Source organism: Podarcis gaigeae, assembly GCF_964106915.1.
Source record: "Podarcis gaigeae genome assembly, chromosome: Z".
In the NCBI taxonomy this organism is placed as follows: domain Eukaryota; kingdom Metazoa; phylum Chordata; class Lepidosauria; order Squamata; family Lacertidae; genus Podarcis; species Podarcis gaigeae.
The window spans coordinates 43,504,343-43,532,240 of record NC_139691.1 but is presented as its reverse complement, the minus strand read 5'-3'; the positions used below and the strand labels follow the sequence as shown (position 1 = coordinate 43,532,240).

The window sequence follows — 27,898 nt, the reverse complement described above, 5'->3', positions numbered from 1 at the left end:
ACGCGCGCGCGCGCGCGCGCCCCCGCTTGGTCTCAGCCTCTCTTGACCCGCCATGTTCTTCTCGCTTTGTTGCGCGAGATCGCGCTCCATCCGCCCACCCGCCCCGCTGCCGTTGGCCGGCGCGTGAGGGAGCTCAGCCTCTCGGCGTTCGGAGGAGGTTCTCGCGAGAGGGCGCGCGAGGTTAGCCCCGTACTCGCGAGCGCGAGCGCGCGCGAGCTCTGCCTCCGCGCAGGCGCAGTAGCGAGGCCTTTTAAACCCCCTCTCCCCTGCTGCTGCTGCTGCCGCCGCCCCCTACCCCCCCTCCGCCTCCGCCGCACGCACTAACTACTGCTGCCTCTCCCGCCGCCGCCTACTTGGGGCCCCGCCGCGTCACGTGACGGCGCCAGGTTTTTAATGTTTACATTCGAAGCGGGCGGCCCGCGGCGGCGCCCCTCCCCCGCTCCCCGCCTCATTCTCCTCAGTCGCCTCAGCAGCAGCAGCTCCGGCTTCAGTCTCCTCGGAGGCGTCTTCCCCTCAGCGACCGTTTCGCTTTCATTTCCGGGCAGCGGCGGCGGCGGCGGCGACTCTCGGCAGCCCCAGCCCCCAGCACCACGACAACGGCGGCGGCGGCGGCGACGGTGGTGGTGGCGAGCCGCGTCGAGGAGGAGGCGAAGGAGGAGCAGCAGCAGCCGCTCGCCGGCCTAAGCCGCCGCCGCCTCTTGCTCCACGCGCCCGCCAGGGACACGGAGCCCGGAGGCCACAAGAAAGGAGGAGCAGGCGGCCGCGGCGCCGCCGGCTGCCTCAGCCGAGGAGGGCCTTCCAGCGCCGCCAGCCCAGCCTCCTGCCCGGCAGCAGACATGGAGGAGCTGGTGGTGGAGGTGCGCGGCTCCAACGGGGCCTTCTACAAGGTAACGGGCGGCGGAGGGACGGCCTGGCGGGGAAGCAGAGGTTTAATGGGGGGGGGGGCAGACGCTCGCCTCGCGAAAGGGGCTCCGGGGTTGCAGGTAGGGACCTCCGGCGACCTGGTCACCTGCGCCCTCGCCCCGCCGTCGCCCTTAGGCGATGGGCAACAGCCCCCTGTGGCTGAAGGGCTGCGGGCTTTTTTTTTTTGAGGGGGGATCCCTGGCCCCTCTCAGTTTGGCGGCGGGGGTACGAGTTGGTTAGGGTGAGTTGGGGCGCGTCCACCTTGCGCGTTCCTCTTGCCTCAGGCTTTGGGCTGACTGCTGTCCTGTTGCCTTGTGGGGGGGGGGAATTAATGGTTTGCTTTGTGTCTGTGTTTTAATTATTATTTTAATTATTACACGTTTTGTGTTTCCATCTTGCATTACTATTCCTTAAGTTTGTACACCGCCTTTTTGCCCCGCGGTCTGCAAAGGGAAGGTGGGCGTACGAATTTAAAGCATGATTTAAAAACGTGCATCGGACTCAACCGCTCCTTCTCCCGCAGCTCGGTCCTGCCGCGAGCCGGGCCGAGGCGCCCCAAATGGGAAGCGGCAAAGACCCCGAGCAAGAGAACGGGGCTCCCTCCTTGGGGCTTCCAGCAACTGGAATCTTTTACCGCCTCGCAGGCGGCGGGGAGGGTGTGTGCGCGCACTTTCTCCCTGGTTTTTGTTGTCAATTGTAGTTTTTAGTTGCTTTATTCAGCGCACGGCAACCCAAAACTGCAGGCAGACAGACGACACACCCACCTGCCTGACATAGATAGGATAACTAATATGGAAAAAAGAAATGCATGACAAACATCCCACCTGCTTCCAAATGGCCAATATTGGTGGTATATGCAGTTCATTTTGGGTGTCTGTATATTATATGTGTATGCTCATGAGGTCGTTTTGGTAAAGGGTAGGTGTCTGAGTTGGGCAGTAGTTAACCCAGCTGAGTTGGGGATACCTAGTTTTGATGAAGGGGGTTAAGGAGTTGAGAGGGTAGGAGGCTACTGATGCCGTGGTTTCTTTCCCTGGGTGATTGAGGCATGCATCCCAGAAGCCTTAAAGGTGTATTTGGGGACCCAGTTAAATATAGAAACGAGTGGGAGAAAGTGTAGGTTTTGAGGAAGAGTTGCAGGAGACATTTAACTTGGATGAGGGGATTCTAGTAGGTGAAGTTGAAAGAGTGTGGCCATACATGATGAGCTTCGTTGCTCCAAGTGCACCAAAAATTTGTAAAAGTTCTTTAAAATTGAATCCTCATGAGCGCCTTTTTGCATAGTGTTAACTAACACTATTCCTTGCTTCAGGTGGGTAGCCATGTTGGTCTGACACAGTTGAAATATATTAAAAAATTGTCCAGTAGCACCTTAGAAACCAACTAAATTTGTTCTTGGTTTAAGCTTTTTTGTATATTTCGACTAATTCTTGCACCTGTGGTTCAAACTTGCATTGGTATTAGGTTGGCTTCTGCAACAAATTAATAGTTAACTTCAAACTGTTAATACATTTGTATCAGTTTGCTGAAGGTTCTTTTTATTTTTCCTTTCACAAAATATTCTCAACCAAATTATTCAGGCATCCTCTGCCCTGTCTCAGCCCTATTGAAATCAAAATCAAAATTATTGTGATTCATCTGCTAGCATATTAGAGTATTAGACATATTCCATTTGATAGTGGAGAAATTGGCTTAATGGCAACATTCGGAACATGAAGTATCATTTATTGTGGATTTAATTCAAGTATCTGTAATTTCCAAAGGATTCAGTGGTATCAACTTCTGAACCTTAGTTTTCCTAAGAACAATACCTAGGGCATACCTTAGTCCTCTAGGCATTGCGGTTGGTACAGAAATTGAACTAAAAATCCTAACTTGAGCAGCTAGGATCTGCCTAGATTCTTAGAAGACATTTGTGCTTAAAATAGTTTATCACTGTTAACTTTCACTTTTTATATAAACACTAGAAGGTAGCTCTTAATGCTTAACACTAGTAGATATTTGGGCATTATTTCTTCTCTCTGTTGTTTTTGCAGCGACTTTGACCAAAAGAGTTAATACTTAGCCTCTTAAATGTCCACATGGTTTAAGACTATAAAACCGATCAAACGGGCCAGACGTAACCAGTAGTTCAGGTGGAATTTTCTGTCTAGATGATGCAAAAGAAGCAAGAATGAACTTGGGAATTTGTTTCTGCAAAAGTTACCTACTTGTTATTTCCAAACAAGACAGTTAATTTCAATGTATCAAGATAGTTGTGTCCAAACAAGACCACTGGTAGTTATTAGTGGGGGTTTCTGATACTATTTCTTTCATTCCGTTGAAATAGGTGTGTTTTTACTTTCTAAATGTACAGGTTTATTAATGCTGCTCTTCAGCTGCAATATGTACAGTTAAATTAATTTGAATCCAGCTACAATCAGCAAGTTACTTAAATAGAACTAAATAAAAGCATCTGCCTATAATACTATGGAAGCATGCAGTGATTCTTAAAAGTTTTCTATTTCAGGACCGCTGTGGAGGGTTGCTTTTTCTGAATCGGTGGACTTGTGAAAAGATTCCAGATTAAAATTCTGAAGTTACATTTGTCCCCTCTGAGCCTAATCTTGCAATGCTAGTGCTCAAATAGTGGCAACTACTTATTCACTGTGTGTGTGATACCATACTTTCTAAACATTTGAGTAAAGATGTTCTGGGGTGACTGGATAGTAATTCTGCAACTTGAAATACTAACTTTAAACAAACTTTTTGCTGTAACATATTAGTAATAACATTATGCATGCCATACATATATTTTGGTACTCTTTTGCATTTGTCTTTTTTCTCTTCCATGCGTGTAACGTGCATAAATTCTTAGCATAGCCAACCAACTGCTATATTGTGCCAGTTTGTTGCATTTAGAATAAGGATTCAGTTTCCATATTATACCATTAAGAATAATTTGTATTTAAATGATATCGTAATAATAATACCTGTAAATTCTCACTTCTCTTTTGCAGGCTTTTGTGAAGGATGTGCATGAAGATTCAATAACGGTTGCATTTGAAAATAAGTACGTATGGTCCTGGTACTGACTTGAATAGTTTTAGGACGTGCACTTATTAATTTTATATAATCCAGAAATGTAGTGGCATTGAGGTAGTGGATAAACTTAAATAAGTTAATATTTTGATATTTCTCTTGCAGCCTTGCAACCAGTTTTCGAAACTCCCATTGTTCTAGGTGCCTTGTTCGACAGGGAATTTCATTAGCATGAGCAGTTTCTGAGCTCTGGGCCAAATATTTCCAATTAAAACTGCAGAGTGGAAGGAAAGGAGGACCTTTTTCTGCCTCCTCAACTCCAGCTACTCTCTGAAGACTGGAGAAGAAACCTTCTTAAGTATATTAGGGGTAGGTGGGCAGGGGAAGGACTAGACCATGTGAAAAATGAAAATAATGTTTCAGCTGCAATTCATTCATTTTCAGCTTTGTATTCTTGTTATTAAAAAGCACGCCTAGACATTCTCTTCTTGCACCCATAACCTAGGTTTAAGGTGCCATTTAGCTCCTAGCTTTTATATCTCAATTTCTAACACTGCTTGCAACTACTTCCAGAAGCGGTTGCCTGCCATTGCTGGCATTTTCTTTGGAACTCGAAGGCACTTGGTCAAATGTTCGGGGCAAATGCATGCTATTATTTCTCACAAGTATATCCTCACCATTAAACACATGGGAAAAAATGAGTTGCTGTACACTTAAATAACTCCTCCCCTTTATACCCATAGCTGAAGAGTTCTGTGCATAGAGATGACTATGTAGGTTGGCACTGGGATATTTTTTCCATGTGGGGGAGACGTTTCCCTAATGCTGTAGAATAGTTTATAACCTGAAGAATTGTTGAGAAGTTTTATATAAGGAGATGAATTAAAGATAAAGTCTGATAAAGATAAAGTCTGATAAAGATTAATCCATTTCAGTATTTAACATTATTGAACACTAAAATTTGTTTTCTTGAATGATTAACACACTAATCCAGTTGTCTTTGGTGAATGAATTACATGTATAAATATTATTGTTTACACAGCTTAGATAGTTTTATGATTAAGTAGTCTTAATCTTAAGAAAATAATATCAATTGCAGGTTCAGTTGCTCCTTTGAAAGCTACCTTCAAATGCTAACCTTCTGCATTTCTTTCTTGCTCCAAGATACGAAGTTGCATACCTGAACTCAGGAAGCCATAGTTTATGGTTTTTCATGAACATTCCTTTCTTGGCTGATTGTCTCTTCCCTGCCAGGCTATGTAGGAAACAAGTCACAATCCATGGTCCAGACCTTAATGTTAAGCCAGGGATTGTGTTTTCCTTTCTCCATGCACTTGCATGTAGGGGACAAATATACCAGAAAGAAGCAGTCAGGGTAAACCGTTAATTCTGATTTACTGTGACTTACAAATGAGACCTGTGAAAATGTTCTGTCTTGACCTCTTGTATGACAAAGTGATAAACCCTAACCCAAGTGTCCTTTATTGAAATCAGTGAAATGTTCATGTGATGCATTTCACTCATGGCACTCATCTTTTGCTGCCAACTCACATTACTTTTGGTGATATGCTGCAATGCTTCTCTGCGATATCTCAAAATGAGAGGTTAACTGTTTAACAGTCTAACACTTTGTTTCGTGTAACAATGCAAACCTGAAAGTCTTATGAGCACCTAAATCAGGACTTTTTTTTTTGGCTAAGGATTATGTTACTGTGATTAATAATGGAAAATATAAATATTATGAAACCTGTCTCCCCCCCCCCCTTTTTGATGTCTTTTGTTAGGGTTTGTGATTTTGTGTTGACTTAAAATAGTGCTTCAACTGTCAATATACTGTTCTAAGGTTGATTCCTCCTCCTTTGGAGTTAGTTCAAGAAGCTGTTGTGCTATGACTTACTCCTATGCAATGAAAGTGAGGATTGGAGAGAGCATTTATACAGTTTGGGGCATTTTAAATTGGAGGTGCACAACTCAAATTAATAATAATAATTGAGTTGTGCACCTTCAATATACACATTTGTGCACGAGCCTTCAAAACATTCTATAACATTAGGCATAATGCAAATAGAAAAGCATGTGTCTAGAAGTTCTTCCTCTGCCTCTGTTTCAAAGGTTTTTCCAGCTCTTATCAGAGACTGATGAGAAATAAACTTTCTGATATCTTTGCCTGCCAATCTGCACCATGTAGGATCCCTCATTAAACTTTTTCCAGACATGTTTTTTGTTCCACCACTGTAACAACTTTTCAACAACCTTATTACAGTACTTCAATTTTTTTCTCGGCAACCCGTAGCATGATATTTTCACTAATCTCAAAATTTAGATGAAGGAGAAGCTGTGCAGTCAAAATGATGCAACCATTAATCTGTTTTTGATATTACTGAGTGCATTAAACACAGATTAGAAAATTAGTGTTTTACATTCTTGGTGGGGGACTACAAGCTGTCAGTTAGTCCATAGGCCTTCCATCGTGCTGGTTTGCCTTAAATTTTGTCAAATAAGTCAAAAGAAATTTATCTGTGGCAATGAGTAAAACAGCTTTTGGTTACATTTTTAAAAGGCTATTTTTTAATATTTCAGAATTACAAAGATAAAAATCCATCTCTTTCCCTCATTTAACACTCTTTCCAAGTTAGTTAGCTTATATAATCAGCTCATTGCAGACTCCTAATAATTTTGAATTTGTTCAGATTATTCCAGCTCACAGGGTTAGGGTCCAGGTAAGTAATCACTGGCCACTGTTCTTTATTGATGTTGTGTACTTTCTGCTTCACCTGCTTCAGTTACTATTTAATAGCCTTTGCTTTTATTTTGTATTTCAGTTGGCAGCCAGAGAGACAGATTCCTTTCCATGATGTCAGGTTTCCTCCACCTGTGGGTTACAATAAAGATATAAGTGAGAGTGATGAAGTTGAGGTAATAACTGTTTTAATTGAAGTTTTTAGGTCAGGGGAGAACATAGATAAAGTTGTAGGTTTTTTAGAGGAACATAATTGCAGTCTGTGTAAAAACTTCTTTAGGCTACTTTTTCAAGCAGTGTGCATCAGAAGCAATTCACACCCTTTAAAAATCAATTTGAAAGAAACAATCACACAAAAGATCTAAACCAAAACAAACCATACAGGCATAAGAAATCCAGGAAAACAGTAGATGTTAGTGTGTGGACACAAAGGTACAGGTGTGCATGCAGTCAAAATGGAACATTTTTCTGTTTACACTTAGATTTTCACATTGAGAATCTTACATTATTACTAGTTGAGAGCTGATGGTGTAAGCAGGATGAATAATATTACATGCAGACTCCAGAAGTGTCAAGGAGATCATTTTTAGCAAAAAATGCAATTCTCCTGGCTAGGTCTTCAAAAGAACCCCAAAGTGCCATACTTTCATCATTCTGGGTTTAATTTTTAAATCACTTTTTAAAAAGAAAGATAGCTTGCCAGTTTGAAGTAATCTAGAAATAAGACTGTAAGTAGAAAAAGAAATATTAACAGAATAAATCTGATTATTTTCCACAACTTCACTAATTCAGTGGAAACAGGACTATAAACTATCTTTTCTATACCCATCAGAGATAATTTACTGTTGCATGTCTCTCCTTAATTGTAGCCTCAATCCCACATGCTACATGCATCGAGAGCTTCTCATAGAGATCTGTCTTGACCCAGCCTGATGCCAGGCTGCTGCTGACTTGCACTTCAGCACAAACCCTATGTTGGGCAATTAGTTCATGTCCAACAGAGATTCTTTTGCATCTCAACTTGGAACATACAGCAACCTGTTACTCAGTCTCTAGCTCTTGTCTCTAATCGTCAAGCAGCTTGCATGCATAGGATTTGAAGCAATGTTGCGGGTTTTCCAGAAAAAAATGAGGATTGAAAATTTTTCATTGACCCCAATTGATATAGTTCTAATTGATAGTGTGCTTATTTGCCTGGTTTTTATTAAACTAAAAGCATCCACTGTTTTACTTGATCTACAAATATTTCAGACCTTTTCCAATAACCCAAAATCATTTGAACTGCAGTGTTTGTTTAAAAGCTTTACTTGGAAATTCCTAACTGCACAATCCTCTACATGTCTCCTTAGGAGTTAGTCCAGCTGAGTAACAACAGGCTTACTTCTGGGTACTTAGTTACAGACTTTCAGCAATTACATATATTCCCCATATGTTTAATGAATTTGTTGAGGGTAAGATTGTGCCCACTGGTGCTGTCCCATAATTTGCACGCATTCAGCTGTTTACACCATGCACAACTGGATTGCCTGGTACAAACTGTATATGCATATAGTTGTACAGAACCTGCTCAGAGCCATTCTCAACTTTCTCACACTGGCTGAGGCAAAGCCTGATGCTACAATCCAGTTCCACTTCCATGCATTCATTGAACATGTATGAAGAACCAAAGTATAACTGTGAAACTGCCCAAACTGACTCTTAATGCATTCAGTTTTGTTTTTTTGAAACACTGTATTTTTTAGAAATAGAAAACTTGCTATTGAAAGAGAGTAGAAAATATCCATTACAGATTCTTTCCCCACCACACTCGCCTTGAAAAAACTAGCTTCCAGATCACGCCCAGATGAAGTGCAGGATGGCTTTGAATATGGCTAGATCATGTACATTTAATACAGCAGAATGGTTATGGTGCTGCAACTCAGTGGTATGTAGGGGGATATGAATAATAATCTCTTTTCAACTACTAATTTCCAGTATAGTGGGGAGCATTATTAGTGTGGTGTCCTGTTTTTCCACTAGATCATAGGATTGTAGAGTTGGAAGGGTCCAAGAGGGTCATCTAGTTCAACCGCTGCAGTGCAGGAATCATTTGCTCAATGTGAGACTTGAACCCATGACCCTGAGATTAGGAGTCATATTCTGTGACTGTGTCTACTGCATAATAATATGATATTCTACACTGTGATTTTGTTTAGGTTTATTCCAGGGCTAATGAAAAGGAACCATGTTGCTGGTGGCTGGCTAAAGTGAGAATGATAAAGGGTGAGGTAGGAATATATATAATTTAATATTCTGGCATTGACATGTTAAGTGTAGCTTTTGGATTTCAAGTTCTTGTGGGTCTCTTTTCAAGTACTTCCAATTTATTGGAAATTTCCTCCTAGAACCCAAGTTTAAATATGTGTCGAAGGGACGCAGATGGCGCTGTGGTCTAAACCACCAAGCCTCTTCGACTTGCCGATCATAAGGTTGGCAATTCAAATCTGTGTGACAGAGTGAGCTCCCATTGCCTTTTCCCAGCTCCTGCCAACCTTGCAGTTTGAAAGCATACCATTGTGAGTAGATAAATGGGTACCACTGCGGCAGGAAGGTAAATGGTGTTTCTGTGTGTTCTGGCACTCATCACGGTGTTGCGTTGCTCCAGAAGCAGTTTAGTCATGCTGGCCATGCGACCCAGGAAAGCTGTCTGTGGAAAAACGCAGACTCTCAGCCTGAAAGTGGAGATGAGTGCTGTACCCCGAAGTCAAATTTGACAGGACTTAACCATCCAGGGGTCCTTTACCTTTTACCTTAAATATATGTTAAAGCAAAAAAATGTAGTTTCTCCCAGACGTAGTGAGACCCCTTTGAAGTACAGTTGTAGCACACATCACTTCTCAGTTAAACATTCTCTTAGACAATTTTGTTCTTTTGAATTAGTTTTATGTAATAGAATATGCAGCCTGTGATGCTACCTACAATGAAATTGTCACAATTGAGCGTCTACGATCTGTGAATCCCAACAAACCTGCAACAAAGGATACGTTTCATAAAATCAGACTTGATGTACCAGAAGATTTAAGGCAAATGTGAGTATAAAGATCTTTTATAAAGAGTTTTAATTCATTTTATAAAGTTTGTAATACCATCTCATTATAGTTTTTGTTCTACTCCAATAACAACAAATGCTTGACTTTTACAAAGATGTTTACAAATACATTGCAGTTTAGATAGTTCTGAAAGCCCTGAAAGGCATTGTGTACAGCAACATAACATTTAATTAAAATATTGTATTTATTGCAATAAATACATAAATATGAATGATTAGGATCCCAAATCTCACCTGTCACTATTTAATTGCCTGTACATGCATGGGGCAGATAACCTAACTAGTTGAAACCAAATGAAAATGTGTAAGTATAAATTTAACTACCGTTGGAGGCTTGTGAATTATTTCACTTTTAGACACTTAAATATCATACATGACTCAGGTCTTTTTCCTGGACTGTGGCATTTCATTGTTATATTGGTATTGTTGTGATAAGGGCAGGTCAGCTGAGAAACACAGTGGAGCTCTTGGGCAGCTCTTCTCTTACCTCACACTATGGTGCAGAGCATACCAGGTTATACTGTTCTTCATGCAATCCTGTGATTGCTTTAAGATATGATGGTTCCATTAAATGAACATTCTGAATTTTTTAAGTACTTTGTGTTTTAGGTGTGCTAAGGAATCCGCACACAAGGACTTCAAGAAGGCAGTTGGGGCATTCTCAGTCACATATGATTCTGAAGCCCATCAGCTTATAATTTTGGTATGTGTTTCTGCTTTTGATGTATTCAAACTGTTTTACATTGGATGTGATACTGATCAAAGATCTCTTTTCCTCCTGTCCCCAAATTCTTTAGTCTATTGATGAGGTAACAACAAAACGCGCAAATATGCTCATTGATATGCACTTCCGAAGTCTTCGCACCAAGTTATCATTGATTATGAGAAACGAAGAAGCAAGCAAACAATTAGAGGTACTGAATCTCTTTGTATTTGAAAAAAACTGCACTGAAACTCCACTAAAGTTGTATATGCTCTACTGATACCTCTGTGAAGAGTTTTCAGGTGGTATACACTTCCGGGTTTGCTGTGTTCGCAACCTGAAGTTTACATATCCAGAGGGATATGTAAGCAGAAGTATGACTGTGTTGGCCCACTGTCCCAAAGAGGTAGATAACACTTCGATATTTAATTCATTGCCAGCAGTAGCCCTTGAAATAGTCCACTGTAGTTTCCATTTTACAGGCTTGCCTACCAGTAACTATTGAGACCATATAATTTGAACCTAGCTGAACTTTTGGAATGGTGAATACCGTAGATTCCAGTGTATTAGGCACCAATTTGAGGGGGTCGTCTTATATGCTTCGGCAGCTTCGCTGGGCAGCGGCAGTGGGTGGCGGGCTCCGTGCCGAAAGGAAGCCACCCAGCAATGCTAAGCCGGCTTTGCTGAGCGGCTTTCTCCTGGCAAGGAGCCCACTGCTGTTTTGGAAGCTGCCGTCGCAGCAGCAGTGGGCGGTGCGCTCCGCTCCACACCGGAGTGGAGCCCGCCGCCCACGGCAGCCATACCCGGCGTATAAAACGACCCCCAACTTTTAAACCTCTTTTCTGGGGTTAAAAAGTTGTCTTATATGCTGGAATCTACGGTACTTTAAAATGCTAACAGATTTTCCACACGTAATTGCTTTGCTAGCTTAACTGATTGTATTTGGTACTTTTTAAGGCATCTCAAAGAGAGCATGAGGAACTTTGCTGATTTTGCACTCCTCTAAATTTTTATTTCTAACCAAGAATGCATCTTTTCACAGAGTTCAAGGCAGCTTGCTTCACGATTTCATGAACAATTCATTGTACGTGAAGATCTAATGGGTCTGGCCATTGGCACTCATGGTGCTAATATTCAACAAGCCAGGAAAGTACCAGGTGTGACAGCTATAGATCTTGATGAAGACACTTGTACATTCCATATTTATGGAGAGGTGAGTTGCATCTGTTTCTCTCTTTCTCTCTCACTCTCACTTACACATACAAACACAGCTCTGATTCTAAGACACTGCAGCCCTTTAACATCCATTTTATTTGTATTTCCTATAGGATCAAGATGCAGTAAAGAGGGCAAGAAGTTACCTTGAATTTGCTGAAGATGTCATCCAAGTCCCCAGAAACTTAGTAGGTATGTTGATTTGAACTATGATTTTGAAGCTGTTCGGAATCTAGGGCTCAAAGCAAGGAGTAGTTGAGTGCTGCTATACCAAAGAAGGATGTCAAAAATGCCATAACGTTTTCAAAAATGCCAAAGTTCTAGTGCTTTATTAAAGAAAAGTGCATTCTTATGAGCTTGTCAGGTTTCCTAGACTTTACAGAAACCGCAGCAAGGAGATGGCTTGTTCATATCCAAGCAAACATTCACACACTCTAGATACAAAGCAACATACACCACTTTGACCTGATTTCCCATCACTTCACCTGACCGAATGAGGGCATAGATGGCAAATACCCAAATCTCACAGATAGCTTCCCATTTTTGTTCTCAGAGCCCAGCAGCCAAACCCCACAGATAAGGATAACATCAAAGCTAGCCAATTAGTCGATATCAAAGCAAGTGAATGTGAACATATATGAGCTCATGATTACATCAACTACCAATTAATTGTGGCATTTTCAGAAAAAGAAAAAGTTCATGAAAAGTTCACTGTTGGTTCAAAAGCTAAGTCAGTGCTCTTTTCCTTGGAAAGATCAGAAGACTATTTGAAACATGGCTATGCTATTCTTTAAGCTTCAGTTGTGATACATGTGTTGTGGTTTAACATCCTAACAATACACACCATAAAAAGTCCACACATAGCTTCTCAAAACCATGCATTAGACAGCTTTGAGTTAAAAGATGTATTAACACTGTATTAACACTGAGGGCATTTACCTGGCTTTTGGAATAGGCATTTTAAGTAATCAAACAAGTGATATATTTCATCTATTAATTGTGTCTCTTACTGGATCCAGCATCTAGCAATTGATCACATGCACTAGAGCCAGGAGATGCCATCCTGCATATTACAAATATCTAGGAAGCCCATATGGATAACTTTTTGCTCCTCTTTTGTACCTTTCCACTATCTGAGCATTTCAGTTCTCAAATTATGAATACTTGACTTGCTAACTAAAAAGCATAATATTTACTTTTCCTCATTGAGAGACATTATTTTGTCCACTGAATCAGCACTTGCTTACTTAACATTCTGCACCCCAAAAGCTGGAAGAACCACTTTGTTTAATTGAAATAAGTGTTAACATATTTCAATTTGATTTCAGTTTCATAATTAATTAGTTTATTTATAAATGTTATAAGTTTATTTTGTTTATAAAAAATATATAATAGAAATAACAAAGCAGTTTACAATAATGACTATATCTAATAAAACACAACCAAAAATCCAAGACCCTCTGCCAACTGTTATGGAGAGATGTAGTCTTAATTATCCTATTTTTATATTCTTATAAGTTTAGAGTCAAACAGAAATCTGCCTCTTGCGTTTAAGTAGGTATAATCCTGCAGTGCATGAGGATCCTGCAGTGCATAGGGTTGTATGAAAACTAGTTACAGTAACCAGGTAGCATACTTGCATTTTAAGGAGATAAACTGATTAAAAATGGGGATATGCGATTGAAGTTACTGTTTTTAAAATTGTGGTTTTTTAAATTTTTCATTATGCTAATCATGATCTATAACATCTAGAGCACCTGATTTGGATTAAGATGAATGTACATTGCTGTTTTGTGATAATGTGGGGGTTTTTTTGTTGAATTAGTCCAATTTTTTAAGCCATAGGCTAGGAGAAAAGCGTAAATACGATAATCAATGGAGATGGAGCATGTGTGTGTGCATGGTTCTCAATCTCACAGGGAAGCTTCTATGTGCACTCAACCAAATTCACTTACAAGCCCCATGGAAGGGAGTGGTTGGTATGCAAACTTACTGTAGCAACACATGGTTGAAACTTTCAGATAGTTGCTGAAATATCTTTTGTGCTAATATTTCTATTTGTCTGATCAAAACCCTAAATTCTCCCTATTGTGTATGTTTTTATAATAGGAAAAGTTATAGGAAAAAATGGAAAACTCATTCAAGAGATCGTGGATAAATCAGGTGTTGTAAGAGTGAGAATTGAGGCTGAGAATGATAAAAATATTCCACAGGAAGAGGTATGTGAAGTGAAATAAAGTTGAAAAGTTGACTTGGTTTATATGCTGTTTCATATTTAGCGAGGGTGGGGGGACAGATGCAATTTCCTAAGCACTGTCCATTTCTATTATAAAATTTGTGCATATAGGTTCAAGTTAACAACCCTGCCTAATTATGATTGATCTGTTTAAATAAACCTCTGTTTTAAGAATAATATTTCGTTGTACAGTGGTACCTCTGGATGCGAACGGGATCTGTTCCAGAGCCCTGTTCACATCCTGAAGCAAATGCAAGCTGTGCATGCACGGGTCGCAATTCACCACTTCAATGCATGCACGTGACATCATTTTGAGTGCGCATGCACACACGGCGAAACCCGGAAGTAACACGCTCTGCTACTTCCGGGTCGCCATGGAGCGCAACCCGAAAATCCTTAACCCGAAGCTACTTCAACCCGAGGTATGACTGTACTTAAAAGTGCCATTAAAGGTAAAGGTACCCCTGCCCGTACGGGCTAGTCGTGTCTGACTCTGGGGTTGCGCGCCCATCTCGCTTAAGAGGCCGGGGGCCAGCGATGTCCGAAGACACTTCCGGATCACGTGGCCAGCGTGACAAGCTGCATCTGGCGAGCCAGCACAGCACACGGAAATGCCATTTACCGTTTACCTTCCCGCTAGTAAGCGGTCCCTAATTATCTGCTTGCACCCGGGGGTGCTTTCAAACTGCTAGGTTGGCAGGCGCTGGGACTGAGCAATGGGAGCGCACCCCGCCGCGGGGATTCGAACCGCCGACCTGACGATCGGCAAGTCCTAGGTGCTGAGGTTTTACCCACAGCGCCACCCGCATCCCTAAAAGTGCCATTAGTTATCCTTATTTTTAGCCTGGTCGCTATTTCCATTTTAGAAATTAAGACCTTGAATTAGGAGAGAGGGGAACTTTCCCCATGAATACACAGCAGGTCCATGGCAGAGGTGAAATTTAAACCAGGATGCAAGTCCCCGGAGTAGCTTATCTGATAACATTAGCTTGATATTGTTGAAAACTGAAGGTTTTCCTTTATTATGTTTGGATAATTCGTACCAGGGTGGATTTAATCAAATTGATTTAAATCATTTTTAATTTTTTTATACAGAAAGACTCATTCTTGCTGGTATAATCTTAATATTTACAACCAGGGGAAGGTTTCATTTTTGGAATAATAAATTTTCAGAGTAGTTTTTACAGTTATATCAAAAATTACTGATTTGGTTATACTATTAGAAATACATAAGCAGATAATTATGAAATTATTGTGAGGTTTAATAAGTAAACTGTTTATATTTGGATAACTTTTCTGCTGTACTTTATTGGCAGGAGAAAAATTATCATTTCCTTAATAACAATTTAAGCAATTTATTTAACTAAAGCAATAACATTGTAGCATATGTATCCATGTTTGTTAACTGGTGTGGTTAAATGTTTTTGTTTAAAAAACAACAACTTAGTTTTAGCACAAATGAAAAACTTAAAACAAATCCTCATTTCCTGATGCATAGCCTTTGGACTATAATGTAATTTAAATAGAAGACTATACTTAGAAAGATCTTTACTCCAGAAGCATTTTATATTTAAAAATCTGATTTAAATCAAAGAAATCTGATTTAAATACAAAAAAAATTTTAAATTAAAAAATCATTTATTTTTATCCACCCTGTCCTGTACATTAATAACAAACCATTTCCCATGTATAAATTCTTGTGTAGTAAAATGTCACTATGCACATACAAGTCAGTATCATTAGACTTGTGTGAATCCCAAGGTTTTCAAAGGTATAATGAGGATTGCCCAATGGACATAAAAAATTGGTTGACTGGGGGGGGGGGGTATGAAATGGAGAACTGTGAAAGAGACTGGCTTAGAACCCAGGCATCTTAAAGGGTCATAATACAGACTTCCTTTTTTTAGGTTCTGAAAGAGCAACAGATTCATGTATGGGAACATCGAGAGTTGTATTTCCATTTCAGAATTTAAGTATATCTCACAGCTTAGGTTTTGGTGATGGTCTTTATATCCTGCTGTATCTTATGGGCTCAGAACTTTAATAGATTGAGTCCAAAGTTTGGTGGTGGTATTTAGCCAAAAAAATTGTATTGTAATTTTTTGTACAGTTTTGTACAATTGTACAGTTTTGTACAATTGTAATTTTTTTAAATTTTACAGTTAGTTCCAGTAGCATATTTGTCACTTGCCTTTGGTTTTTTTATCAAACACATGTATTAATAAATATTTAAAACACAAATATGTTGCATTGGCCCGTTGCATAATTTCTCTGGAACTATAAAGTGCTTGTATGGTGACCATGTCTCAAAAAGCAGAAAGTAACTACTGCAGAGAGATACTTGCACACTTAAGGTTCTACCAATGTATACTGTAAATTAGGCATATACCTATTTGCAGTTTTCAAATGTTTCTTTAAAAGGTGGGTTGCAGTGTTTATATCCTGTCACGTTTTGAGTTGAAGGTTCTGTGTTAACTCCTATGTATTTAATGACATAACTAATACTTGCATTCCTTACACTGCAGGCGTTAGTTGTGTCATCAACTGTGGCAGGGAGAAAGCAAAAACCTGAACTCAAAACTTGGCAGGTAAGTAACATTGAACCTCCCCTCCCCTCGTTTTTTCCCCCTCTTCTTTTGCAAGTTGATTTAACACTTAACGTAAGTGATAACTGAAGGATCATCTTTTAACAGATAAATGTACATTTAACATGTAACAATGGAAGGGGAAGGCATGGTTTGCTGGGGAGAGGATACTGTTGGAGAGGTGGGGGACCCAGATTTCTACTGGCAATCTGCTCCCAATCTCTTGCCCATTCTCTATTTTTAACACTCGATTGGGAGCCACCCAGAGTGGCTGGGGAAACTCAGTGAGATGGGCGGGGTATAAATAGTAAATTATGATGATGATGATGATGATGATGTTCATGCCTATACCCTTGGAGGCATAGGGGAATTAGAGGTGTCACTGAACTGTCTTTTTCCTCTTGGGAAGGCTGCAAATCCTTATGGACTTTGCTCCCTAACTTTACAAAATGTAATGTGTCATTTAAGTGGGATAACCACTCCCCTAGGACTATTGTGCCCTCTGATCAGCTGGTCCTGCTGATGAACACCAGGCCAGTACTTAACAAAATCTCAGATCTGATTCTGGATAAGGGAACAGACCTGCCACATATTACCAGGACCTGAATGAATCAGCTGGTTAAAATCTATCTGACCCAGCTTTGCCCACCTAGGTACTCAATGCATCACCAATCCAAATTAGATGGTCTGAAGGGGAGTCATTGTCCACAAGGGTAATTATGTTCAACATAATATTAATATAATAATTTATTATTTATACCCCAGCCATTTGGCTGGGTTTCCCCAGCCACTCTGGGGCAGCACCCATCAGAATTTTAAAAACCTGATAAAACATAAAATATTAAAAACTCCACTAAACAGGGTTGCCTTCAGATGTCTTCTAAAAGTAAAATAGTTGTTTATTTCCTTGACATCTGATGGGAGGATATTCCACATGGAGGGCACTACTACTGAGAAGGCCCTCTGCCTGGTTCCCTGTAACCTCACATCTTGCAGTGAGGGAATCGCCAGAACATGAAACCCCCTCTCTTCTTTCCTGGGTGATGAGAGTTGTACCTGGTGTTTGGTCAGAGAAATTGATTGGGGCTGCTATGGGTGTCCTGTCAACCTCAGAAGCCCACTGTTGAAATTCTGCAAGGCAATCTGAGGAAATTATTGCCTGCCTCCATGTGAAGCTAAGTGTTGCCATTGATAAAGTTTCTGAAGTGTTCAGCATATCATCCTGTCCATTTTTATGGAATCTGTTGCAGTTACTCATGCCTGAAGATGTACACAAGATGTATGCAGCTTGCTATATGCTCTCTGCCCATGCTCATCTCATCTGGTTTGCATCTAAGAGTTGGGAACACTGTTTTTGGATTGTTTCATTCCTGTACAGGTTCTCTCCCACCTTGTGCTGGACGACTCTGCCTGGGTCCCTTTCATCATTCCCATTGCTATTTAATACCTATATGAAGCTGTTGGGTGCATTCATTTGGAGGTTTGGGGCAAGGTGTCACCAGTATGCTGAAGATACCCAAACAGCTACTAAATTCTTACAACGTGTAGACACTGTGGATGGGCAGTTTCCAGGCCGAGCAATTGAGTTGTATACCTGCTCTGGATGGAGTTTTACTCTCTCTAAAGGAGCTGGTGCATAGTTTGACTCTGCTGCTCAACCAATTGCTACCTCTAGAAACCCAGCTGGCCTCATTGTCTTGGAGCGTTTATTACCAATTTCAGTTGGTGTGCTAACTTTGACGGTTCCTGGACAGGGATACTCTTGCCATGATGGTCCACGCAATGATAAACTCATGATTAGACACTTTCAGTGCTCTGCACATGGGGCTACTCTTATGCCTGGTTCAAAAGTTGCAACTTCAGATGCATTCATGGCACACTCAGCATTGAGATCAGCATCTGCTGCCTACTTACTTGTGAGCCAAATTCAATGTTTTGTTCATTTTATCCTGGGATGAGGATATCTAGCAGACCACCTCCCACAGTACAGATCAAGCTAATTTGTAAGATCCAGTTCAGGACCAGCATGTTGTCACTTTAGGACAATGCAAAAGTGGGCCTTTTCAGTGATAGCACCCACTTTCTGGAATCCCCTTCCTCAAGTAATTCATGAGGAAGAGATAGTATTGACTGCCAAAGAATTCTTTAAACCTTTGTTGGCTTACACCTTCCTCAACTGACTTGTTTTTTCCTTTTCTTTTGTACACTGCTTGGCTTTAATTGAGATATACAGGTAGCTCACAACTGCTTGCATGTGAGATTTCAACTTTGCACAGTAGAAATAACACAGAAAGGCAGAGTGGTTTTTTTGTGCAGTTCCCCTGCTCAGAAAGAGCTTTTAAGCTCTTCCTCGCTTGCGGGTTGGAGGGTAGGCCTATTCAATGCAACAGCTCCAAAAGATAAGGTTGCTTCCCCCAGGGGCAGTTCCAAAGCGTGGTTTTTTGTATATATGCACCATCTCCAGAATGTAACCCTCATGTAAGTTGTGAGTTATCTTTATTATGAATAAATATAATTTTATAGAATTGTATCCAAAGTTCTACTCAGAGAAGACCCATTGAAATTAATGGACATGACTAACCTAGGTCCATTCATTTCAGTGAATCTACTCTGAGTAGAACTTAGTTGGAAAGAACCCACAGTCTTTATGTAAACCACCTGGAGACTAATACTTTATTATTTGCTTGTAGTATTTTATGTTGCTTAACAAAATTCACATAGATTTTAAATGCCATCTGGAAAGTTATGAGTATTGATAGAGCTAGGAATGTTCATTCTTTTCCTAAAGAAATTGCAATTGCTATGGCTTTGCACCTGAAGATCTCTGATTCACCAATTTCTTTCTAGGGAATGGTTCCTTTTGTCTTTGTGGGAACCAAGGACAGCATTACAAATGCCACAGTTCTTTTGGATTATCACCTCAACTATTTAAAGGTAAGGAAAATGAACATACTTCGTGGGGAGTGGAAAAGTTAGCTTAGAACAGCAATGTCCAACAGGTCGATCGTGATCTACTGGTAGATCCCTGTGAGGTTTTGATAGATTGCAGTCGATCTCTAGCTCCCTTTCCTTAGTGCCCCCAAACTGACTCCTGCCCCCCTCGCCTCCCCTCCATAGCTGTATGATCTCTGGGAGGGAAGATTGAGCTTTCTCTGCTGCTGTTTTGATCCATAGTGATCTTTTTTGTGAGTGACTTTACCCCTTTGTCCCTAGCCTTTCCCCCCAAAAAAGCTTTTTTTTAACCCCTAATAAAAGCTCAACAGATTCGAGCTGACCCCCCCCCCCAAAAAACGGGGCTTTCCTCCTCCCCCAAAAAAGCTCCACAACTTTGAGCTGAACCCCAGAAAAACGGGGGTATATCACAGCCAGTTTTTAATTCTGAAAGTAGATCTCTGTCTCTTGAGAGTTGGCCACCCCTGCCTGGCTTAGGACAATGGTTTGTGATATTTTTCTGAGTTTCTAAGCTGATTCAAATTCTGATGTTAAATAGCTATGTAGGAAACAGAATTCTTAACAATGCTGAGTAACTGGTTTAAATCCTGACATTATCATATATTTCTTAAGCCAGTTGTGGAAGAAGCCAAACCTCTGACCAAGACACTTAATAAGATTGGTTAAAATGGCAGCAACTTCCTGTAACTTATTTCTCTATTTATAGGAAGTGGATCAACTGCGTCTAGAGAGATTGCAAATAGATGAACAGCTTCGACAGATTGGGGCCACTTCCAGACCACCACCAAACCGCACAGATAAAGAAAAAGGATACATGACTGATGATGGCCCAGGCCTTGGAAGAGGTAGCCGACCCTACAGAAACAGAGGGCATGGGAGACGTGGACCAGGCTATGCTTCAGGTAGGTAACTTGGATTGTTCAGACTTGTACCCTCCGATTTGTTATGTGCCTTTATTTGTTATGTGGTTGAGTATGTCTAAAAATGTGAATGAGTTGCAGATATGGAAATAAATGGGACTTCTACATAATAGTTGTGACACCTACTATGTTCATTGTCAGGTTCATTTGGTTATGTCTTAATGTCCATTCTGAAATACTATACAGATTGAACATCTATAAATTTAGCTTTATTAACGTATTAATGTACCTTAAGTTGAAAGTAATGTATTGAGTTCAAAGATCCTAATTTCTTATCCAGAAGGAAAAATTACCTCTTCCATTATCCATAATTGGATAGTGAGGTTCTCATTTGTTTCTGGGTGCTGTATAACAAATTACAAAAACACCATGAAAAGCTTTTATTTTTACTGAAATTTTGACATTGTCATGTGAACTGTATTGGTCAGTGTCTCAAACTGTTGTGAATATAAGTCAGTCTACACATTGTTCTTGCCACTACTTGCAGTAGTCTTAACAAGCCGTTCTGTACAATTTCTTCACACATGCTACATGTAATCAGGACTCTTATTGCAGCTATGTCAAAGCAAATTTTAAACAGCAGCTCATATAATAAATTCCTCTTCATTCTTAGCACTAGTGAATTGAGCTGAGATCCCTTTTTGAAACAGATAAGCTGCTTAAATTAATCTAGACTAGAACCTTACTTTTACATTGCCCTTGCTGAGAAATATTACAGAAACTATATGAAACTAATATTTTAGAAAGAGGCTAGTTTTAACCGGTGGGTCATTCAGTTGGTTGGATTTTTCTAAAATATTGTGAAAATAGACTGTGGTATGTCTTGGTTTTTTTAAACTTTGATAGGAGCTAATTCTGAAGCATCAAATGCTTCTGAAACAGAGTCTGATCACAGAGATGAGCTTATTGACTGGTCATTAGCCCCAGCAGAAGAAGAGCGTGACAGCTACCTTCGTAGAGGAGATGGGCGAAGACGTGGTGGAGGTGCACGTGGTCAAGGAGGAAGGGGTCGGGGAGGTTTCAAAGGTGAGTAAATGATTATGATACTACATGGCAGATGAGCTATTAGAGCTCTTGATCACGTGCCTGTACAGCTGGTGTGTGTCTGAAATGAAGAAATGAAGCTAGTAGTTTTGCTGAACAACATTGTAGCAGTAACAAAACAAAAAAAACCCCGTTTAAAACTGAATCAGGCCAAACTATATTCCATGCGAACTGAGGAATGGTAGAGGCAAAATAGCAACTGGAATTTCCAGAAAGCAAGGAGTGAGAGAATACAGAGGAGAAATACATATCATTAAATACTGTTGTCCACTCACAAGAAGGACACCAAATCTGCCCAATTAACAAGCTGTTTTGTTCCTACACAATATATGTCCCTAAAGTTGCACAGCTTGGGGCTTATCAAGGCAGGTTTGCTATAGGTCCCACCCTAAGCTGCTGATTAGAGGTTTTTTGTGACTCATTTCCCTAAAATGTTTTATGATTTTTATCTATCTTAATGTGTGAACATCTAATTTCCACCAGAAATGTAAAGCATTCCTTTTTTTACATTTATATATCACTTTCCTACCAGTATACTCAGTGCAGTTTACTATTTAAAAAGTACCATATTTCCCACCCCCCCATGTATCAAGATGACTCTTTTTTTTTAATCAAAGCACCGGTATATTTAGTACCATATATTTAAACAGCAGCGATCAGGTTGGACAAAGTTGTTGAGCTTTTCTTCAGCAATCACAAGCTTGCTCAGCCCACCACTAAGCCTGCACTGAACACAAACCCCTGTGCATTCACCATCTGCGTATAAAACAACCCCCAATTTTTGAGTAATTTTTTAAAGTAAAATATTGTCTTATACTCAGAAAATACGATAAGATCCAAAGAACAACAATAACAGGGAAGACTTTTCTAAAATCCATTTTTGATGTGCAGGAAATGATGAACAGTTGCGAACAGATAACCGTCAACGTAATTCAAGAGATACTAAAGGGAGAACAGCAGATGGGTCACTTCAGGTAACAAAATCATTTGTTTATTTGTTTATTTATTTATTACCTATGCACTCATCAGCATCTGCATAAATGGAGTTGCTCTTGATAGTCATGGAGTGATGCATCCATGCACACCTATCCCTGTCTGCATAAGAGTCCCCACCCCCCTGGCAATTCTGCAACTTTACATTTGGTCATTGGAAGTTGCCTCAGTAATGGTATATTACTACCAATGACTGAAGATGTTCATTAGCCCAAGGGGGAGGGCTAATTTTTAGCAAGTCCTCCTTCATTCCCTTGTGTGCCCCTAAATCTGACTGGGTAAAATGAACACTTTGAGCTGGTGTAGGAGGGGTGGGAATTACCTAAAATTGTCGTCGCCTCCCCCAATTCGGCTGGTGGTTACCGTCCATCAGTGAACAGACACCATTTGGTACCACCCAAAATAATTTTATTTAGGTTTTTAATCTCCATCATTCCCAAAGGATCAAGTAGAGTAATACTTTTGAACAGTTGACTTAATAAAAGCCCTGTAGGAGAGCAACTTCCATCTTATTTGGAAGGTAAATTCCAGGTTTTGTTGGGTTTGCCTAGGAAACCAGTCCTGCAAAATTACTAATAGCTATGATACATACAGTCAAGTGTTGCAGAAGGTTCTGACCTTTGTACAAGCCTAAATGCCTGAACAGTATTAAAAATAAATTTGGTTCCTTTTAACGGCACACTTCTAGAATATATTTTATTTGAAGAAGGGGGAGAACTTCTTAGAAAAAGTGCTCTCCAACGAGTCTTGATAAATGTTCTTTTTAAATTACCAAAGGGGTATGCTTTATATAACTCTAATTTGTTTCAGATCAGAATTGACTGCAATAATGAAAGGAGTGTCCACACTAAAACATCACAGAATACCTCCAATGAAGGTAGCCGGTTGCGCACGGGTAAAGATCGTAACCAGAAGAAAGAGAAGTCGGACAGCGGGGATGGTCAGCAACCGTTGGTGAATGGAGTACCCTAAACTGCATAGTTTGAGAAGTTATATTTCCTAAACTGTTTCAGTAAAACTTATTCCACATTAGATAAACTTATTAGGCCAAAGACAAATAGTAGGCAAGATGGCGCAGGGCATGAAATGAATATAAAAAGTTCTTTTCGCCTTTTTTAAACATCAGTATGCAGTTTTTTCAAAATAAGATGTTTTACTTGCATTAAAAATACCTTGAACTTCTGGAAAAAATTGCTTTTAAGTACATATTGCACTTCAAACGATGAAATAATCCATTTGTTTGTTTATAAAATAATGAAACTGTGCATAGGTATTTCTGTTCAGTTGTACCATTTCAATGAATTGGTCAAAATCACTGCTAAATTTCAATTTTTAGAATAAATAGTGTTTGCAGTAATCAGATTGGGCTTCTGTTTTTAATCTTTTAGGAGTTACTCACCTTAAACATTAAAAGGTTCTGTTTTATGTCCTGTGTCAGTTCACATTTTGGTTCACATTTCAGTATTTTAGTGAACCTCTCGATATATGTGTAATGTAACTAAATTGTCATTTTCATTAGCAAAAAGTTGTATGATCTGTGCCTTTTTTATATCTTGGCAGGTAGGAATACTATATTTGGATGCAGAAATCAGGGAAGCTGAGTTGGAAACACTAAATGTACAATATATGTAGCAAAACTTCTCCAACAATTAGTACTTTATTAGAAGAATGCATGCTTTCCATATTTTTTCCTTGCATAAACATCCAGTTAGGCAATTTTAAGAATAGAAAATTTATTTTGCACTGAAATAATGGCAGATTGTGTTACTGAGATGGTGTGTTTTGTTTTTGTTTCCTTTTCAGACAGGACAAGAGAAGTTTTTTGTTTTGTTTTTGTTTGTTTTTTTAAACCTATTTCCATTTGTGATAAACTAAAACAATTCATGGTTACTAAGGGAACAAATTGTAACTTGTTCATAAGCTAGTAGTTTGTGCCTGCTGTTGGCCAGAGGACCAATTTTAAAGAATAGCTTTCTTTTTAGTTCCCCTACATTTTTGTTTGAAATTTGGAATCTGTCTCAGATGAGAAAGGAAGTTGATTTCTATATGTGAAACTTAGAAAAATTCAGGGATAGTGTAGTTCAACAGCCTTGGAAACAGAACAGTCTTACAAGGTCTCGTGTACAAGTAGATTCAAAACATGTTACTGAAGTTGGCATTAAGTTTAGTTGCCCATAATAAGGGTGGGGGGTGCTTTTTATTTCTGATCATGAATGAAATTGTACTTGCAAAAAAAAAAGTGTAATAGGACTTCCACTTTAAGCTATTCTGTTTTTCTTAAATTACTCCTGTAGGAGTTTGAGTGATTATGTACAGAATTGTACAAACCTGGCCCTTGTATCTGCATGTTGTGCATTTTTGTTTCTCTGCTGCTTTTTCTCCGCCCATCCACCCCCTTGCATACAAGCAAGCATATAAAAATGGCAACAAACTGCACACAACTTAACAAATATTAAAAAGTCTTAAATATTGCCAAACTTTAAATGTTGATTTCTAGTTATTTATTTTGGGGAAATGTATAGTATTTGAAAAAACTGAAATTGGTACCTTGCACACATCATCTGTAAGCTGTTTGGTTTAAAATACTGTAGATAATTAACCAAGGTAGAATGACCTTGTAATGTAACTGCTCTTGGGCAATATTCTCTGTACATATTAGCTACAACAGATTGGATTTTATGTTGACATTTGTTTGGTTATAGTGCAATATATTTTGTATGCAAGCAGTTTCAATAAAGTTGGATCTTCCTCTGCTAATGGATGTTGATGCAATCTTTATAAATGATTGCTTTCAAAAAATCAACTTAAAAAGAAGCAAGAACCTATTTTATTTCTGTGTTAAATTGGAAACATTGTTTACTCCAGATGTGTGAAAGCTGAAACATTTTCAGTTTCAAGGATTTGGCTGGTAATGTGCCATTACTGGTTGAACAGTACATATTTAGCAATTATATGCACTAATTTTACACTCAAGGCTGACTTCAGTAAGGTGCTAACTAGATTTGACTTACTAAAACTGTAATAGGTTAATCACATTTTCAAATGACATTTTTGCAGTATTTTTGTGCTTTAGATGTGTATCCCTTTCCAAGTCAAAAAATCCACTGTTTATAAGTATTCGTACAATTTAAAAAATTGTAAAATCAAAATGTAAAACTCATTTTGAAAATCATGCGTGTTACAAAAGGTTGAAAGTGCAGCAAATGTCTGATGTTTGGGTTCACTTCCTTATTGGTAACTTCACATACAGTTTAATGAATTACAATTATTTTGAAAAATAAAGTTTTTTTAAAGAGTGAAAGGTATCTGTGAATGACCACAAAATTCAAGTACAATATAAGATAGCCCTCCCAAAGAACTTGAAACACAAAACCAAATTTGTTCACTCACACTATTGTATCAAGGATGAAGAGAAAATGTTGACTTGTTTCCATAAACAAGGTTGTTTCTGATACTAGTAAATGTCTTCCACAAAATGATTCAGTTTCATGCCTTAGACCAAATTATTTATTTTATTTAAACTATATATACTGCAACCTATAAAATCAACCTTAATTTGAAATGCCTGCTGGTATTACAAAGTCTCCTTGGAAGTTAAGTAGGGAGGGGCCTGTCTTTGGCATTGGCCTTGACAAATAAATAACTCAGGCATTTTTAGGGGTAAGTTCTTTCTATTGACCCATGACACTAGCTTTTTCAAATGTGGCTTGACTATTGCCCATTGCTGGCTGGGGCTTATGGGAGTTGTAGTTCAGCAACATCTGGGAGGCCAAATATTCCCCACACTAGCTCATTTGTTGTAAAATAGAGAGGACTTTATTCCTAAAAACACTTGTCTTGGGCATGGGAGAGAGACTAAGATACAAAATGCTCAGGCTCCTTGTGAATTTTCATCTAGAACACAACAAGGTATCAACCTAAGCTTTCTGACAGTTCACCTGAATTCAGTATGGATGCTCCTGCATTTCATTAATACTCCTGTTTCTCTCAAAGGGGTGATTTATTATAAAGTTTTTTGTCTAAATAATCATCACTGTAGATGATATAGGCTATAACAAGCTCCAAACCTGCTTTCTCCCTAACCTTGTCTACATTATCTTGACCAATTGAAGAGTGCTAAGTATTACCTCCATCATTTATAGGCCCATTTGGAGAGGGCTGTTGCATGTTCCACTTCCCAAAAATGGGAATCTCAGATGGTTTTGTAAAAACCAGAATGTAAACTAGGAAGAGCCGGGGAAGCACAATTCACTCTGCAGATAGCAGCTATGAAGGAGAGACCATTTTAAGTCCAAAAAAAACTTTGTATTTATATGAAGTCTAGGCACTCTACCTTTTCTAGCAGGGTATGCGTTTTGCAAAAAATAAAAAATAAAAAAAATATAGAGGACAACCAGAAAGCAGGCCAAGGGTTCCTGTCCTGGCACATTGTGACCTCTTATATTACCAGCACCACTACAACAGCAACAATTTATTATATGCAGAGCATGTTTATGTGAACTGGCAAAAAGTTTCATTACAAAAGGGTTAATATTCTTGATGCAAAATTGCTTTCCCACAAAATCATGGCTTAGAAGCTGGTAAGTCTTTAGGTTCCTTAAAAAAAAAAGATTTAATGAGATAAATTGAGACAACAGGCCCCCATCCATGCCATATTTGAAACTTCTTGAAAATTATTCAAAACTGCATCCACCACAACATGGAAGGTGACTTCAAATGAACTTGAAAACCAATTTGTCATAAGGCTTTGGTGGGTAGAAGGCTGCTCAGAGTTGGGTCGCTTTTGTTAATAAGCACATTCTGATGAAGCAACAGTTGTATCTTTTTGGCCTCTAAACCTGTCAGGAGGAGATAAAACAGCTGATGGGAGAAGTAGGAGAGCATTTTATATTTGCTAGTTGTAGACCTTTCTGTAGTTGGCCTGCACAGTTGCCATGCTGTGACTGCAGAAAGCCAATCAATAAACAGTTATGTGTAGACCTGTTTTTTATTCATATAACAAAATTGCTGAATGGGTTAAAAGTATGCAAAAGGCCCAACAACATAAGTTGCACCAAGGATCCTGTAATTTGTTTCTATTTCCTATGTTTTGTTTCTATTCACAAGAATTCCAGTTAATAATAATAATAATAATAATAATAATAATAATAATAATAATAATTTATTATTTATACCCCGCCCATCATTAAAAGCTTCCCTAAACAGGGCTGCCTTCAGAAAAGTCTGGTGGTTGTTCTCATTGACATCTGATGGGAGGGTGTTGCACAGGGCGGGTTCCACTACTGAGAAGGCCCTCTGCCTGGTTCCCTGTAACTTGGCTTCTCGCAGCAAGGGAACTGCCAGAAGGCCCTTGGCGCTGGACCTCAGTGTACAGGCTGAATGATGGAGGTGGAGACGCTCCTTCAGGTATACTGGACCGAGGCCGTTTAGGGCTTTAAAGGTCACCACCAACACTTTTAACTGTGCTCGGAAATATACTGGGAGCCAATGTAGATCTT

The 27,898-nt window shown here is 39.5% G+C and overlaps 1 protein-coding gene across 5 annotated transcripts; it reads left to right on the top strand.

Moving 5' to 3' along the window:
• Positions 1–34: 34 nt before the first annotated feature.
• Positions 35–25,701, top strand: FMR1 (fragile X messenger ribonucleoprotein 1). 5 transcript variants are annotated; one of them, XM_083721128.1, is made up of 16 exons: positions 35–887; positions 3,903–3,955; positions 6,747–6,840; positions 8,860–8,931; positions 9,584–9,732; positions 10,362–10,455; positions 10,550–10,666; positions 11,498–11,668; positions 11,784–11,862; positions 13,780–13,889; positions 16,432–16,494; positions 19,339–19,425; positions 20,150–20,345; positions 21,210–21,389; positions 22,299–22,381; positions 23,211–25,701. In XM_083721128.1, the coding sequence occupies exons 1-16, from the start codon at positions 837–839 to the stop codon at positions 23,370–23,372; spliced, it is 1,761 nt and encodes a 586-aa protein (XP_083577254.1). In that variant the 5' UTR covers positions 35–836; the 3' UTR covers positions 23,373–25,701. The 5 variants fall into 5 exon arrangements, with proteins under 5 accessions (XP_083577254.1, XP_083577256.1, XP_083577257.1 ...); XM_083721130.1 differs by having other exon boundaries at positions 72–887; positions 23,216–25,701; XM_083721131.1 differs by lacking the exon at positions 16,432–16,494 and having other exon boundaries at positions 166–887; positions 23,216–25,701.
• Positions 25,702–27,898: the final 2,197 nt, after the last annotated feature.